General features: G+C 45.6%; 1 protein-coding gene across 3 annotated transcripts in view; it reads left to right on the top strand.

Annotated features, from left to right (window-relative positions):
* Zfyve1 (zinc finger FYVE-type containing 1) overlaps positions 1-13,628 on the top strand; it is a 79,005-nt gene that overhangs the window by 22,181 nt on the left and 43,196 nt on the right. Inside the window, exons 1-2 of one of the 3 annotated variants that reach the window (XM_021201584.2) lie at positions 2,919-3,144; positions 4,715-5,634. The exons of 1 other annotated variant lie outside the window; for it this stretch is intronic. In XM_021201584.2, coding sequence (XP_021057243.1) covers positions 5,152-5,634 — 483 coding nt within the window. In that variant the 5' untranslated portion in view covers positions 2,919-3,144; positions 4,715-5,151. Of the gene's footprint in view, positions 1-2,918; positions 3,145-4,710; positions 5,635-13,628 lie in introns of those variants that run through there. One more of the 3 variants, XM_021201582.2, reaches the window with a different exon arrangement.

Here is a 13,628-nt window from a genome sequence, read left to right as displayed (position 1 = left end):
TACACTGTAGCTGTCTTCAGACACTCCAGAAGAGGGCGTCAGATCTTGTTACCGATGGTTGTGAGCCACCATGTGGTTGCTGGGATTTGAACTCTGGACCTTTGGAAGAGCAGTCGGTGCTCTTATTCACTGAGCCATCTCACCAGCCCCCCATCTCTGCCTTTTGAGTGCTAGGATTGAGGGCGTACTGTTCACTACACTGGGCTGTGAGGGAACTTCTTGACAGTTTCACTGAAGTGGGACACTCACCCTGAACAAGCTAGCAATGCCCAGGGGCAGCCCAGATAACGCCTGCTGTCTCCCTGCTTGCCTTCCTCGTGCTGGCAACTTCATCGACATCATTGAGGGTTTGCTCTCTCCACTGCTGCTGCGGTTCTTTACCGGAAGATCTCAGTTTCCTTAGGCTTCCAATACTCACCGAAGACCAATGGCTTTTCCAGAAATCCTCCAGGCCTTCAATGCCAGACTAGGACTACTGAGGTCTCTGGCCTCATGAATTGATCAAGCTCCTGGCCTCTCAGCCTCTCCAGTGTAAAAGCAGTCACTGTTGTACTACCTAGAGTGTATTGTGTAAGTCAGTTGTACTGGTAAGTTTAATGTCACCTTGTCACACATGGCAGTCATCAGAGCTTCACTTGAGAAAATGCTTGTATAAGATCTAGCAATGAGGCATTTTTCTTAGTGATTGATGGGGAGGGAACCCAACGAGCCCAACCCATTGTGGGTGGTGCCACCCCTGGGCTGGAGGTCTGGGTTCTATAAGAAAGCAGACTGAGTGAGCCATAGGAGAGCCATCCAGTAAGCCCTCCATGGTATTCTGCATTCTCCAGGTTCCTGCCCTGTTGGAGTTCTTGTTCTGGCTTCTTTTAGTGACAGGCTACAGTGTGGAAGTATAAGCCCTTTCCTGGTCTTTCATCACAGCAATAACCCTAAGACACCAATCTAATAAGTCTCCATTTTAATAATAAGTATGCATTCTATTGGTTCTGTTCATTCACATACCAGGCATGGTAACATACTTTTATAACTCCAGTGCTGGGCAACAGAAACAGGATCTTTGGGGCTCACTGGCCAGACAGTCTAGCCATCTTGGTAACATCTAGGCTAAGTGAGATCTCAAACAAACAAGCACACCAAACCAACCTACCAAGCAGCCAACTAGCCAACCAACCAACCAACCAACCAACCAACCAACACTAACAAGACAAGGTGGATGGCTCTTGAGGAATAATGCCCAAGACTGACCTGTGGCCTAAACACGCACCTGACTCGTGCACATGCACCAGCACTCATACACACACACAAAATAAAACTTAAAATGCTAAGTGTTTGTTCCTATCATATACAAACCCCCATTTTTTTTATGGTGTTGGGGCTCAAACCCAGGGCCTTGTGCATGATAGACAAGCACTCTCTTTTGAGCTACACACACAGACCGATGTATTTACTTTATAAGCAAGGTTATGAAAGAATTTGGCAAAGCTATACACAGCCACAGAGGCAGTCCTAGGGATAAAACCTTTGTCATGCCAACCAACCTCAGGCTTGTTTAAAACTTGATAGCTTAACTTTTATAAAATTCCTTCTTCCCCATACACCATCTTATTTCTAGTAAACATTTACTTTTGAATGTGATTGTAGATGGCTTAGTTCTTATTATCCTGGTTGGTGATATGGTACAGGTAAAAAATAAAAAAAGCTCATCCAGTTTGCCACTATTGGCTCTGTGTCATGAAGAGATAATTTTCAGCAATATAAGCCGTATACATAGCTCATTCATTATTTTGTAGATTTGGCTTAACTATTGATCTAATTATGTACTGAGATCTATGAGTGCCCTGTTGAATCAGAAGATGAGGTCTTATCCAGTGTTGTCAATAATTTGCTGTGTACCTTGGCAAGTAACTTAACCTTAGTTTTCTCTCTCAGGTTAACCATTATCAAGATAAAAATCATACGTTAAGATTGGCAGAGCCGTCAGAAATTACACAGCAAAATTTCTTTATTTTATGGAGGGACTGAGTGATTTACCCTACTCACCTATGTAGTTAGTTTTCCTTGGCATTACAGACCAGTATCTTTTACATGCATTGTGTTTTCTCTCACTATTGTCTCAAGAAATAAATGAGAAAAAAGTGAAAGCTCTAAATAAATATAAAACTATTATTAAACAAAATCAGGCCTGGCATGGTGGCGCATGCCTTTAATACCAGCACTTGGGAGGCAGAGGCAGGTGAATTTCTGAGTTCGAGGCCAGCCTGGTCTACAGAGTGAGTTCCAGCACAGCCAGGGCAATACAGAGAAACAAACAAACAAACAAACAAGAAAATGAGACAATAGTATTAACAGACACTGCAATCTTAAATTTTATTGGTGTGTGTGCTCTAGCTATCTTGCACAATTTAAAAATTAGAAGTTATGAAGCCTATGTTGGGAAAAAGGCAGAAAAGGAATAAGGCTGGGACAAAATTAACAGTTGAATAACTTTGAAGGGAAAACAAAACAGCCCCAAGCATAGGAATATCCTCTCAATGTTTACTGGTATTTTTCCACTTTGGGCTTTTCTGAAGGAAAGATGTACAATAATAATGTGCTGTGCCATTTCCTGGTTATATAGAACATCATATCTTTTGTTTAATTTACAATACTTCTTCCCTGGCCACTGCCCTAAACTAGTCGTTGCAACCTGCAAAAACCTCAGTGCTGGCTGAGACTCCAAGTCCCGAAATGCTTTCAGGCTCGTCTGCCCCGCCTATTCGCAAGGGCGATGCTTCCATCGGGAATTGTAGTCATATGGAGCCTGTATTTCTGGGCTGTAGGGCAGAACGACAACCCCCAGAAAACTACAACTCCCAAAAGGCCGCGAGCGCCCTTCCCGCTCCGCCGTCGTCGCGCTCCGCCCCTGGCCGCTCCTCCCTAGCTGGGCTGCGCTGTTCATGCCTTCCTGTTGGTCAGAGCTGGGAGAAGTTCACTCTGATCAGCTGATTCCAACTGACAACAAGAGAGGAGGAAGCCTGGGAGGCAGCAGAGGAGGAGGGGGCGGAGATGGAGCTGAGGATGGATCCGCCGGGGCCCTAGAGCAGCCCGGGTCCCGTCGGCAATCCGCGTCCCCCACACAGCCTTGCCTTGGCCGAGCTGCTCCTGGTGGGCTCTGCGGGCCGCGGCGGAGAGGGCGGGGGCGCCTTGGCCCAGCCCCGGGCGAGCGCTTGTCCCGGGGCTCCAGTCGCTCCTGGGAGGAAGGGGGGACGGGTGCGGCTCGGGTGGGGGTGGGGTGGCATAAACAATGGATTCGGCTCCGGGATGTGCGGGTTTGTGTGAAATTTGGGGGGCCTTCTTTGTTCTTCGTCTTCGCTGCCGCCCCTTGGGTTGTGGTGGTAGTGTTCGGGAGCAAGGTGGGGGTGAGGGACCCTGGATTGGAGAGAGGCGTCGAGGTGTGTGTGGGGGGGTCTGAGTGGGCATATTGTTTGCTTGGCCTGGTGGTGGTGAGGGTCAGCTGTCCCTTTGAAGGTAGGTTTTCTGTTTTTCTCAGTAGTGACAAGTTTTGATTTTTGTTTCCCTTTTGGGAGCTGACTGGACACGTCTGTGGTTAAGGTGAAAATAAGGTCCCCTGGTTACTCCCTTGCCTTGTTTATCTGAAGATCAGATGGATACATTGGTTACTGAAAGGGAGGAGTGAATATCTGAAAGGAGGACTTTACACTTGATTGTGCTCTTGGAATAGGAGGTAAAGGTAGGGAGAATTAGGAGTGTAGTTACGTTTAGAAGTGACCCAAAACCCCCTTTCCTGTCTCCCCAAGTTTTTGATTTGTTTTGTTTTAAGTGTTTGAGTGACAAGAGAAAATGAGTTGTTTTGACTCACTATAGGGCCTGGCTCTACTGTGTCCCTAAGTGCTGGAATTCTGCCTCCTGTTGCTGCCGGCTCGCTTCCTCTGTAGAGAAGGAGGCACAGGAGGAAGTACAGTAGTTGTTTTATTGTTTTTGAAAATGAACTTGGGACTATTGTTGTCAATTTTAGAGTCCTTACTAGACCATTGCTTGTCCAGAGCTGAAAGAGTCAATTTATAAGGATAATTGGGTTTGTGGAGGTCTTTGAGGGTCGTGTGAATTTATTGTTACAATATTTTTCTTAGCTTTTTACAGACCTCCTTATCCACTTCTCACATATAAGGAGCAGGTGCAGAGGGCTAGCCTCCTAAAAACTGTCTGTTTAGTGATTTTGAATCAGAGTTTAATGAAATGAGCAGAGCATTTTACCAACAAACCTGCAAAACCTTTAAGAAGCTCTTGGTCTAGAAGTGTTTTGTTGTTACACATATTTGTTTTGAGACAGGGCTTCTCTGTGTAGCCCTGGCTGGCCTGGAACTCACAGAGCCCTACCTGCCACTGCCTCCCTTGTGCAGAGCCTCTGGGCTGGTTTTTTTAGTTAGGTTAGTTTAGTTAGTTTAGTAGCCAGGCTTCAGCCTTTTGAGTGCTAGGATTTATAGGGGTCCCACCATACCCAGCATGGCAGTTGTTTTCAGAAGGGGGATCCTTAGCCATGATTTTGAGATGACATTTCTAGTCCTAGACTAAGCCACTGTAGTTTTTATAAGCAAGAATGAAGGTTCTCTCTGGGTCTGGCCTAGCATTTAGGTGTTCTTCTTTGCTGGCTCAGTTTAAGGCACGCTTGTGGTTTCTTTTCCCATGATGAGTAAACTCCTCTTCCTCTAGGTAGCCCCTGAAACGTTGGCTTGAGGTCCAAGCAAATCCAACAGCTCCTCGCCACCTTTCGTCATCACTCTGACTTTATAGCTGAGGCCCAAACCGATGAGCTGACCTTTGTGAACCCAGCAGACCCCTCAGCGAGTGGCAGAGACTCTGTCAAATTCACTTCCACCACATCTTTCTTTGCACTTTGCAGAGGATGAGACTATCAAACTCAGTGGACACTGCTGCTGCTGGCACAAGAGACTGGGAGGCAGAGAATTAAAAATTTGAACATTTGGGAGTGTGTGAAAATCCTAAGCCAGACAGGTTTTCTTTTTGAAAGGGTTCAGAACCCCGTGGCCGTGCTAGCCACCTCCAGACTCAAAGCATTTGTCTTCCTTCACCCCGGGGGAAAGTACAGCAGTGACTGTTGCAGGGTGGGTGGTTTCCAAACGAGTCTAAGTTATGAGTACCCAGACTTCCCTAGCAGAGAAGGGCCTAAATCCAGGGCTCATGTGCCAGGAGAGTTACGCTTGCAGCGGGACTGATGAAGCTGTCTTCGAATGTGATGAGTGTTGTAGTTTGCAGTGTCTCCGCTGTGAGGAGGAACTCCACCGACAGGAGCGCCTTCGAAACCATGAGCGGATAAGACTCAAAGCTGGCCATGTCCCCTACTGTGACCCCTGCAAGGGCCCCAATGGGCATTCGCCAGGCGTTAGGCAGAGGGCAGCTGTGAGGTGCCAGACCTGCAAAATCAATCTCTGCCTGGAATGCCAGAAGAGGACTCATTCAGGGGGTAACAAGAGAAGACACCCCATTACCGTGTACCATGTCAGTAAGGTCCAAGAGTCCCTGGAGGGGGAAGAGATGGATGAGGAGACCAAGAGGAAGAAGATGACAGAGAGGGTTGTGAGCTTTCTCCTGGTAGACGAAAACGAAGAGATCCAGGTAAGTCGCCAGCCATTAGGGACTCCTGTCTGTATGACCGTCTGTTGCTGGGAACTTGTTCTCTAAAACAGTCAGGAAGGAAGCAGTGCCCCTTAGAGGCAGAAAAGGCCAGGGCCTCAGAAGCCTTAAGTTGTCTGGAGTCAAATTTATTTAGGTATTTGCTGTTGGTTTTGTTTTGAGAAGTTTCACTCTTTTTTTTTTTTTTAGACAGGGTCTTGCTGGGTAGTTCAGACTGGCCTTGAACTGGTGATCTTCCTACCTCAGCCTCTTGAGGTGCTGGGACTGCAGTGTTAAGATTTAGTTATTTAACTGCTAGATAATCTTGAGCCAAATTCATTTTCCTTTCCTCCAAGCCTTAGTTTTCTCATCTATACAATGAAAACAGTGGTTGTGAGACTGAAATGAGCCTCTGCAGGGTGTTGCCTGCCAGTACTGTCATTAGTGGTAGGAAAAACTGCTTAAAACAGCTTAAAACACACAGGAGAATACATAGAAAACACTGAATAATGTTACAAATACAGGACTGTGTATCCTCAGTATTGAAGGGAAAAAAAAATTTTTTTTTAAAGATTCATTTATATGTAAGTACACTGTACCTGTCTTCAGACACTCCAGAAGAGGGAGTCAGATCTCTTACGGATGGTTGTGAGCCACCATGTGGTTGCTGGGATTTGAACTCCGCATCTTTGGAAGAGCAGTCAGGTGCTCTTACCCACTGAGCCATCTCACCAGCCCGAAAAAAAAAAAAATTTTTACAAAGACTGTATTCTTTCAGATGGCCTCTTTTGGTTTAATTATACAAGCTTCTTGGTCCATTATCTGTTGCTATAGCAAAATACTTGAGTCTGGGTAACTTAGGAGGAATAAAAAAGTTCATTTTGCTCATGGGTCTAGACTCTAGAAAGTCTGGGAGTATCTGAGTATTATGTGGGAGGGAATATCAGGATCCTGCTCAGATTTCTTGGTTCAGCAAGCCACCCCTTCCATCACAGGGCTCCACTCTGATGACCTTACGCCAATAACTTCCCATAGGGTCCACTTGCAGAACTTCAGTGATCGAATATGAGGATGAAGTCTGGGTGGAGCATGACTGCTAAGTGGTTAAGAGCAGTGGATTGTTCTTACATTTAACCCAAGTTCACTTTTCCTGCACTCATAGTAGGAGGCTCACAGATGCCTGTAATTCCAGTTAAGGGAGCCAACAGCCTCTTTTGGTCTCCAAGAACACTATGTGCACAATTCTCCACATAAACATATATTATTAAAAATAATAGTTTCAGAGGACTATTCCAACAGTGGTGACTTGTGATCAGTGGTAGCCAGGGAGGGCTTCCAGAGTGAATTTGGTTTGTCCCACATGGGGAGAAAAGTGTGTCTCTTAAGCTGGGAGGGAGATGGTAGCCTGTAACCATCAGGAATGACTGTGGGAAGGAATATTTTTTTAAAAAAAGATTTGTTTTACATATATGAGTACACTGTTACTGTCTTCAAACACACCAGAAGAGGGCATCGAATCCCATTACTGTTGAGCCATCTCTCCAGCTCTGTCTTTTGTTTTTGTTTTTGTTTTTTTGAGACAAGGTCTCTCTTTGTAGCCCTGGCTGTCCCAGAACTCCAATCAGTAGGCAGATCCACCTAACTTCTGTCTCCCAAGTGCTGAGAATAAAGGCCTGTGCTCCCATTCCCTGCTAGGGTAATGTAGTGTTAGCTTTTTTATTTTATTTATTTTTATTTTTTTATTTGTTTAAAGTTGGCTTTAAAAAACAAAACAAAACAAAACTGCCTTTGTGTCTCACTGCTCATGTGACAGGGAACAGTTTTAAGAGTTGATTCTCTCCTTCTACCATGTGGTTCCCAGGGATTGAGCTCAGTGTTGGTGGTGACACCCTTCTTACTGGATAAGTCATCTTGAGGCAGGCCCTTTAGTTAACTGTCAAGGGGAGACTGCCTCAGACTGAATTCAGATCATAGCTCAGCGTTCATGGGCTGTACAACCATAGCAAGTTACCTCAGCCTCAATAGTCCCTTCTGCCTCAGTTTCCTAGAACTGTGGAGAGAAGAGGAGTGGAATGACTTATCGTACAGGGCCTGGAGCCTCATGTTCTGTGCGGGTTTGTTGTTGCCAGTTCCCTTGTGGTATCTGTGGCCCAGTGACTTAGTATTTGGTGATGACTCTGTCTCCAGAGGGAGGAACTCCAATGTAAGTCACCAATAGAGAGATTTCCCAATTATCCTCTAAGTTTCTCTTACCTGTCCCGTTTTCCTATATGGATAAGCTGACGGAAATGAATTACGTCATGATTCCCGTTCGCTTCCACTGTTGCTGGATTCTTGCTAACACAGACTTCTCTTTATTGGTTTGAGAGGAACTAATAGAGTTATGGAAGAATGACCTAGATCCCATTCTGCCTCTCCTGTCAGCAGTAATGTCTTCATTATGGATTATGCTCTAATTGGGCAACATTGTGGACTAAATATTTTATAAATGGAGCGGCTGGATCTGAATAGTTCTTGTTTGTTCTGGTATACTGCCAGCCTCTGAAAGTCACAGGTCATGGTATGTAAAGTGACAGGAAGATTTGTGATGAACCAGTAGTTTTCATGAATATTGTGTAGGCAGACACCTTTTAAAACTATGCATTTACTTAAGGTACATGCTCATTTTAACTTAATATTTACTGCAATCTCTGTATGCGTCTGGTGTGTGTGTGTGCGCGCACACGCATGTGTGCATCTGTATGTGTCTTTTTGCAGGCTGAAGCTAGAGGTTGATCTTAAGTTACTCTTGGAGACAAAGTCACTCACTGAACATAGAGCTTGCTGTTTAAGCTAGACTGTGGCCTTAAAGCCCTTGGAATCCTCCTGCCTCTGCTCCCACCTTTACTGTATCCCCAGGACTAGGGTTCCTGCAGGGTACCTGCCACCATACCTGCATCATCTTCATCCCTCCACCACTTTGTCCTTTCTTCTTACAGGAGACTTTTAAAGATATTGTCTAGTGTAATCCATGCTATCCTCAAACTCTTTGCAATAAAGGATGACCTTGAATTTTCTTTTGAGACGGTCTCACAGGCCTTGGATATCCCACAGTTCACCGTGTAGATAGACCAAGCTGACTTTGAACTTAGAGATCAGCTTGCCTGTGACTCCAAAGGTATGTACTAGCACATCTGGCCTTGAATATGATCTCTTTTGACTGACTCCACCTTCTTACTGTTGGGATTACAGGTTGTACCACCAAGCCTGGTTTATGTGGTGCTGGGGACTGACCCTAAGGCTAGCTTCATGTATACTTGGTCGGCACTTGACCAGCAAAGCTACATTCACAGCCCAGTCAGGCAGTCTGCCCATCTGTTTACCTCTGTCTTGAAAAATATTTTTCCCTCAAGTAGGGTAGAAAAAAAAATCTCAGTATTATCACTTTTAGATAGCTTTTTTGTGGGGCTGGAGAGTTGGCTCAGAGGTTAAGTGCACTGGCTGTTCTTCCAAAGGATCTCATCAGGGTTTCTCTGTGTAGCCCTGGCTGTCCTGGAACTTACACTGCCTCTGCCTCCCAAGTACTGGGATTAAGGCGTGCCACCATGCCCGGCTCTAAAAATAACCCCCCCTTTTTTTAAAAAAATTTTTTTTTAGATTTATTTATTGTTTTATATATAAGTACACTGTAGCTGTCTTCAGACACCCCAGAAGAGGGCATCAGATCTCATTACAGATGGTTGTGAGCCACCATGTGGTTGCTGGAATTTGAACTCAGGACCTTCGGAAAAAACAGTCAGTGTTCTTAACCGCTGAGCCATCTCTCCAGCCAGAAAATAACCTTTTAATATTTATTTTTTTTGTTCATTTATTGTGAATCGGTGTCATTATCTAGGGATACTTACAGGAGCATAGGCAATTTATCAGTGGCTACACCACTGCAGAAAATATCTTCCCTTCCCTACCAACTATTAATTAAATGCCTGGTGATCCTGAGGAAGGCATGTTTATTTTTTTTAATGAAAAAGTTACTTTTATTTATGTATGTGTAGGAGCTTGTCTGAGTTCATGTGTGTCAAATGTGTGCAGGTACCAGAGAAGGCTAGAAGACAGTGTTGGAAGCTGAAGTCATGGGTGGTTGAGAACCATCTGATGTGGTTGCTGGGAATCAGTCACTAGTTCCCTGCAGGAGTGGAACATCCTTTTAACCTCTGAGTCACCTCTCTAGCCCCTCTTAGGGTTTGTAGCAGGGTCTCACTGTGGACCTCAGACTAGCCTTGAACTTGTAACCTTCTTGTCCTGGCTTTCTCAGTGCGGAGACTGTGGTCATGCCTGCCTTGTAGATGAACGGTCCATCTTTCTTGGGACAGTTTCTCTGTAACTCTGGCTGTCCTAGAACTTGCTCTGTAGAACAAAGAGATCAGTTTGTCTCTGTCTCCTGAGTACTGGGATAAAAGGTCTTGGCCACTGTGCCAAGATGGTCTGAGTTTCTTTTTTTTTTTTTTTTTTTTTTTGGTTTTTCGAGACAGGGGTTCCTCTGTATAGCTCTGGCTGTCCTGGAACTCACTCTGTAGACCAGGCTGGCCTCGAACTCAGAAATCCACCTGCCTCAGCCTCCCAAGTGCTGGGATCAAAGGTGTGCGCCACCACTGCAGTAACCAGTCATCACACAGATTGCCATCTAATTTCCATTCCCAGCAACTTCATGGTGGCTCACAACCATCTGTACTAGGATCTGATGCCCTCCTCTGGTGTGTCTGAAGAGAGCAACATTGTACTCATATACATAAAATAAATAAATCTTTAAAAAAAAATTTAAAGTGGGCTGATAGGCTGTGACTTTTGTAGAAGCTAGAGAGGAGAATCTGTTTCTCTTGGTTTTGTCTAGCGGTAAGAGTTGATATGCATTCCTAGGTTTGAGCCCTGTCCTTGAACTTCGAAGTCAGCATGGAACAATTTTCCACTTCCAGTGTTTTTCTCTGCTTTATTATCGTGTTCTTTCTGCTCTCTGTCCCTCTTGCCACCTCTTTGTATGGATCCTTTGACGGTATATTGGTCCTACCAAGACAATCCCACATACTATCCCCATCTCAAGCCCTTAACTGAGTTGTCTTCAGAGTCCTGTTTGTCATGTAAACTGGTGTTTCATAGGTTCCTGGGATTAGGACATGGGTGTCACTTGGGGGATGACAGTCTCCAGCCTGCTACATCTTGGGGAGTAGATTGTGTTTCACAGATGAGAACCCTAAAGGTTGATCTGATACAGAATGCCCACAGTGCAGTGATTGAGAAATGGATCTGTCAGATAAAGGCTCACTACAGAAGTGGGTTCCAGAGGGGTGAAGCTGCTGTTAGGGCAAAGAATTAACCAAGCACCCTTCTTGCTTCTGGCCTCTCAGAAGCAGCCCTACCAGGGAAGCCGGCCATCCTCACTGTCTGGGACTGTGCCCACTGTTTTCTAGGCTTCAGTGGAGCTGACTGAGAAAAGCACAGGATAGACCCACTGTTCAATTGGTGATGAGCACAGGATAGACCCTCTGTTCAGTTGGTGATGAGCACACGATAGACCCTCTGTTCAGTTGGTGATGAGCACATGATAGACCCTCTGTTCAGTTGGTGATGAGCACACGATAGACCCACTGTTCAGTTGGTGATGAGCACAGGATAGACCCACTGTTCAGTTGGTGATGAAGGACTTGTATTGACAGGTTGTTTATAATGTCCAGAAGTCAGAGCAGCGCCCTTAGCAAATGTCTCTAAGGTTAGGAGAATAAGCTTTGTAGTGACTCTTACAGGAGGAAGAGGGTGCTGTTTTTAGGGTCTTCAGGAAGTTAGACATCTTGTTTTGTTAGTATGTTTAGTAATTGGGGGAAAAGACGAGAAACAAAGTCTTTTTTTCTTCTTCCAATATTCAGGCTAGTGACCTCATTTCCTAAGGTGTATGTGTCTTTATGATTGCATGTGTGTCTACGGTACCTTGTATGTGTCTGGTGCCCATGGGGTTAGAGATGCTTGAGAGTTGTAAACTGGCAACCAAACCTAGTTCCTCTGGAAGAGCACCAGATGCTTGTAACCCCTGAACCATTTCTCCAGCCTCCTACTCTCTGACTCTGTCAAGGCTTTTCCTCGCCCTCGTCTGTTCGCCTCTTTGATTGTTTTTATGACGTCCCCATGAGCGTCCTCTCTGGGAAAGGCATACTACCCAGCACTGTGTGTCATCTTCATGCCAACCGACCACTGACTGAGACTCAGGCTGGCCCAGGGACTCGGTTTCCTGAGCTCGGTGGCACAGCGGGGCTAACAGTCTCTGAGTGGCTAGACTTTCCTTGAGTCGGAAGCATCCATAGACCACTCGTGACATGGGGCCCAAGCTTAGTCTTCTGTCCTTCCCTCAGCTTGGTCACTGGGTACCTCCCTGAGACGGTCCTTTGGGAAGACCTCCCTTGTTGACAGTCCCAGAATAGTTCTGCTCAGGACACTGAGCCTTGGCTTTTTTTTTTTTTTAATTGACCAAAAGAGACCTTATTTTAGTAGGATTCAAAAATGGAAAACGATGTTTTCTTACTGGTTGGGAAGTCTTTATCCAGACAGGCTGGGTGGGTCTGCCACGTGTGTATGTTTGTGTCATGGTCCCTGGGCCTGCTTTACTTTATCCTCTGGCTCCTGGTCTAGGTAGCTTCTGGGACTCTGTCTTTAGGTAGCCTTGTTCAAACTCCAAGGGACTCCATTCTGGCCAGTAGGTCCTGAGCAAAAGGAACCCTGATTTTCTACGTTTTGGAACTTTTCCATTCTTCTCTAATGGCCAGATGGATAGGGGGTAAGAGCTGACTTTGGTGCAGTGGGGAGTTTCCCTCTGACAAATTTTGGTCAGAATATACATATGTTTCGCCATTAGCTTTCACCATTTAGCTGGTGCCATGCCAGGAAAATAAAACCCAACAACTCTTTGGCATTGTCAAAATAATAATCAATAATTGCCTGAGAAGCAAGGCCTCCCCTAACCCTGCCCTTTACTCAGGGAAAGTAAAAGCCCCTATGTTTAGTGATGGTGGTGGACTGGACAGACTTAAGTGGGATTACTGGGAAACGCAGCACTGGGGATGAAAGAGCCCCCTAATGTGTGCCTTTACTCTCTGCTCAGGGTCTTGTGAGTATTCTCAGCTTCGGATTCATTCTGCAGTAACTAACTCCTGGCTTTTAACCTGAGAGACTGTTCTGTTTAGTACAGGGCTGTTTGAAATTTGACCCGAAAAAGCCATCACAGTGAGTCAGCTGTTTAAGAACCCATCCTTATGGGTTCTGATTTACCTCCACTTGGTGTGACATTACCTTCACCCCATCCCCACCCCCCATCAATTTTGAAGTCATCTTTTTGAATTTGAAAGTGCTTGACTTTTTAAGCCAGTGTTAATGTAGAGGGCAAGGTTTGTTGCTGAGTTGCCTTTGTGCGTTTTCTCTGGGGATGTCTGTTGACTGTACCACTCTTGGCCTTTGCTGCAGGTTGTGTAGCTCGGGTGACTGGCTGGACTGTGCTGGGGACCCGGCCTGCTTAGGAAGGAGCTCCTAGGAGATCATTTTTAGTTCATGTTTAAGTGCTAACTGATGATTGATGAGGAATTAGAAGGAGCGAGTGGGGACCCCATGATGAAGAGAAGGGAAGCTAAGCTATGAAAGTTGAGGCTGGCCTTTTATTCAGTTGGTAGTGAGGATGACCTTGAACTTCTACCTTAGACCTGAGAGAAGGCGGAGAGCATCGCAGTGCCTGGTTTGTGCAGTACTGGGGACTATACCCAGGGCTTCATCAACAGTCTGCCAAGTGAGCTGTATTCCCAACTCTCTCTTTGCCTTTCTTTTGAATTCTGTATGTGTGTAGGCATGTGTGCGGAGGTCAGAGGGTAACTGCAGAAGTCGAGTCTCCTTTTTACCCAAGGGTTCCATGGTCATCAGGCTTGGCAGCATATGACATTCCACACTGAGCCACCTCACTGTCTGCTCATCCCTCTTTTTTTTTTTTTTGG

This window comes from Mus pahari, chromosome 7, assembly GCF_900095145.1.
Source record: "Mus pahari chromosome 7, PAHARI_EIJ_v1.1, whole genome shotgun sequence".
In the NCBI taxonomy this organism is placed as follows: Eukaryota; Metazoa; Chordata; class Mammalia; order Rodentia; family Muridae; genus Mus; species Mus pahari.
Note: the sequence above shows the minus strand (reverse complement) of the source record. Positions and strands in the feature narration are given on the sequence as shown.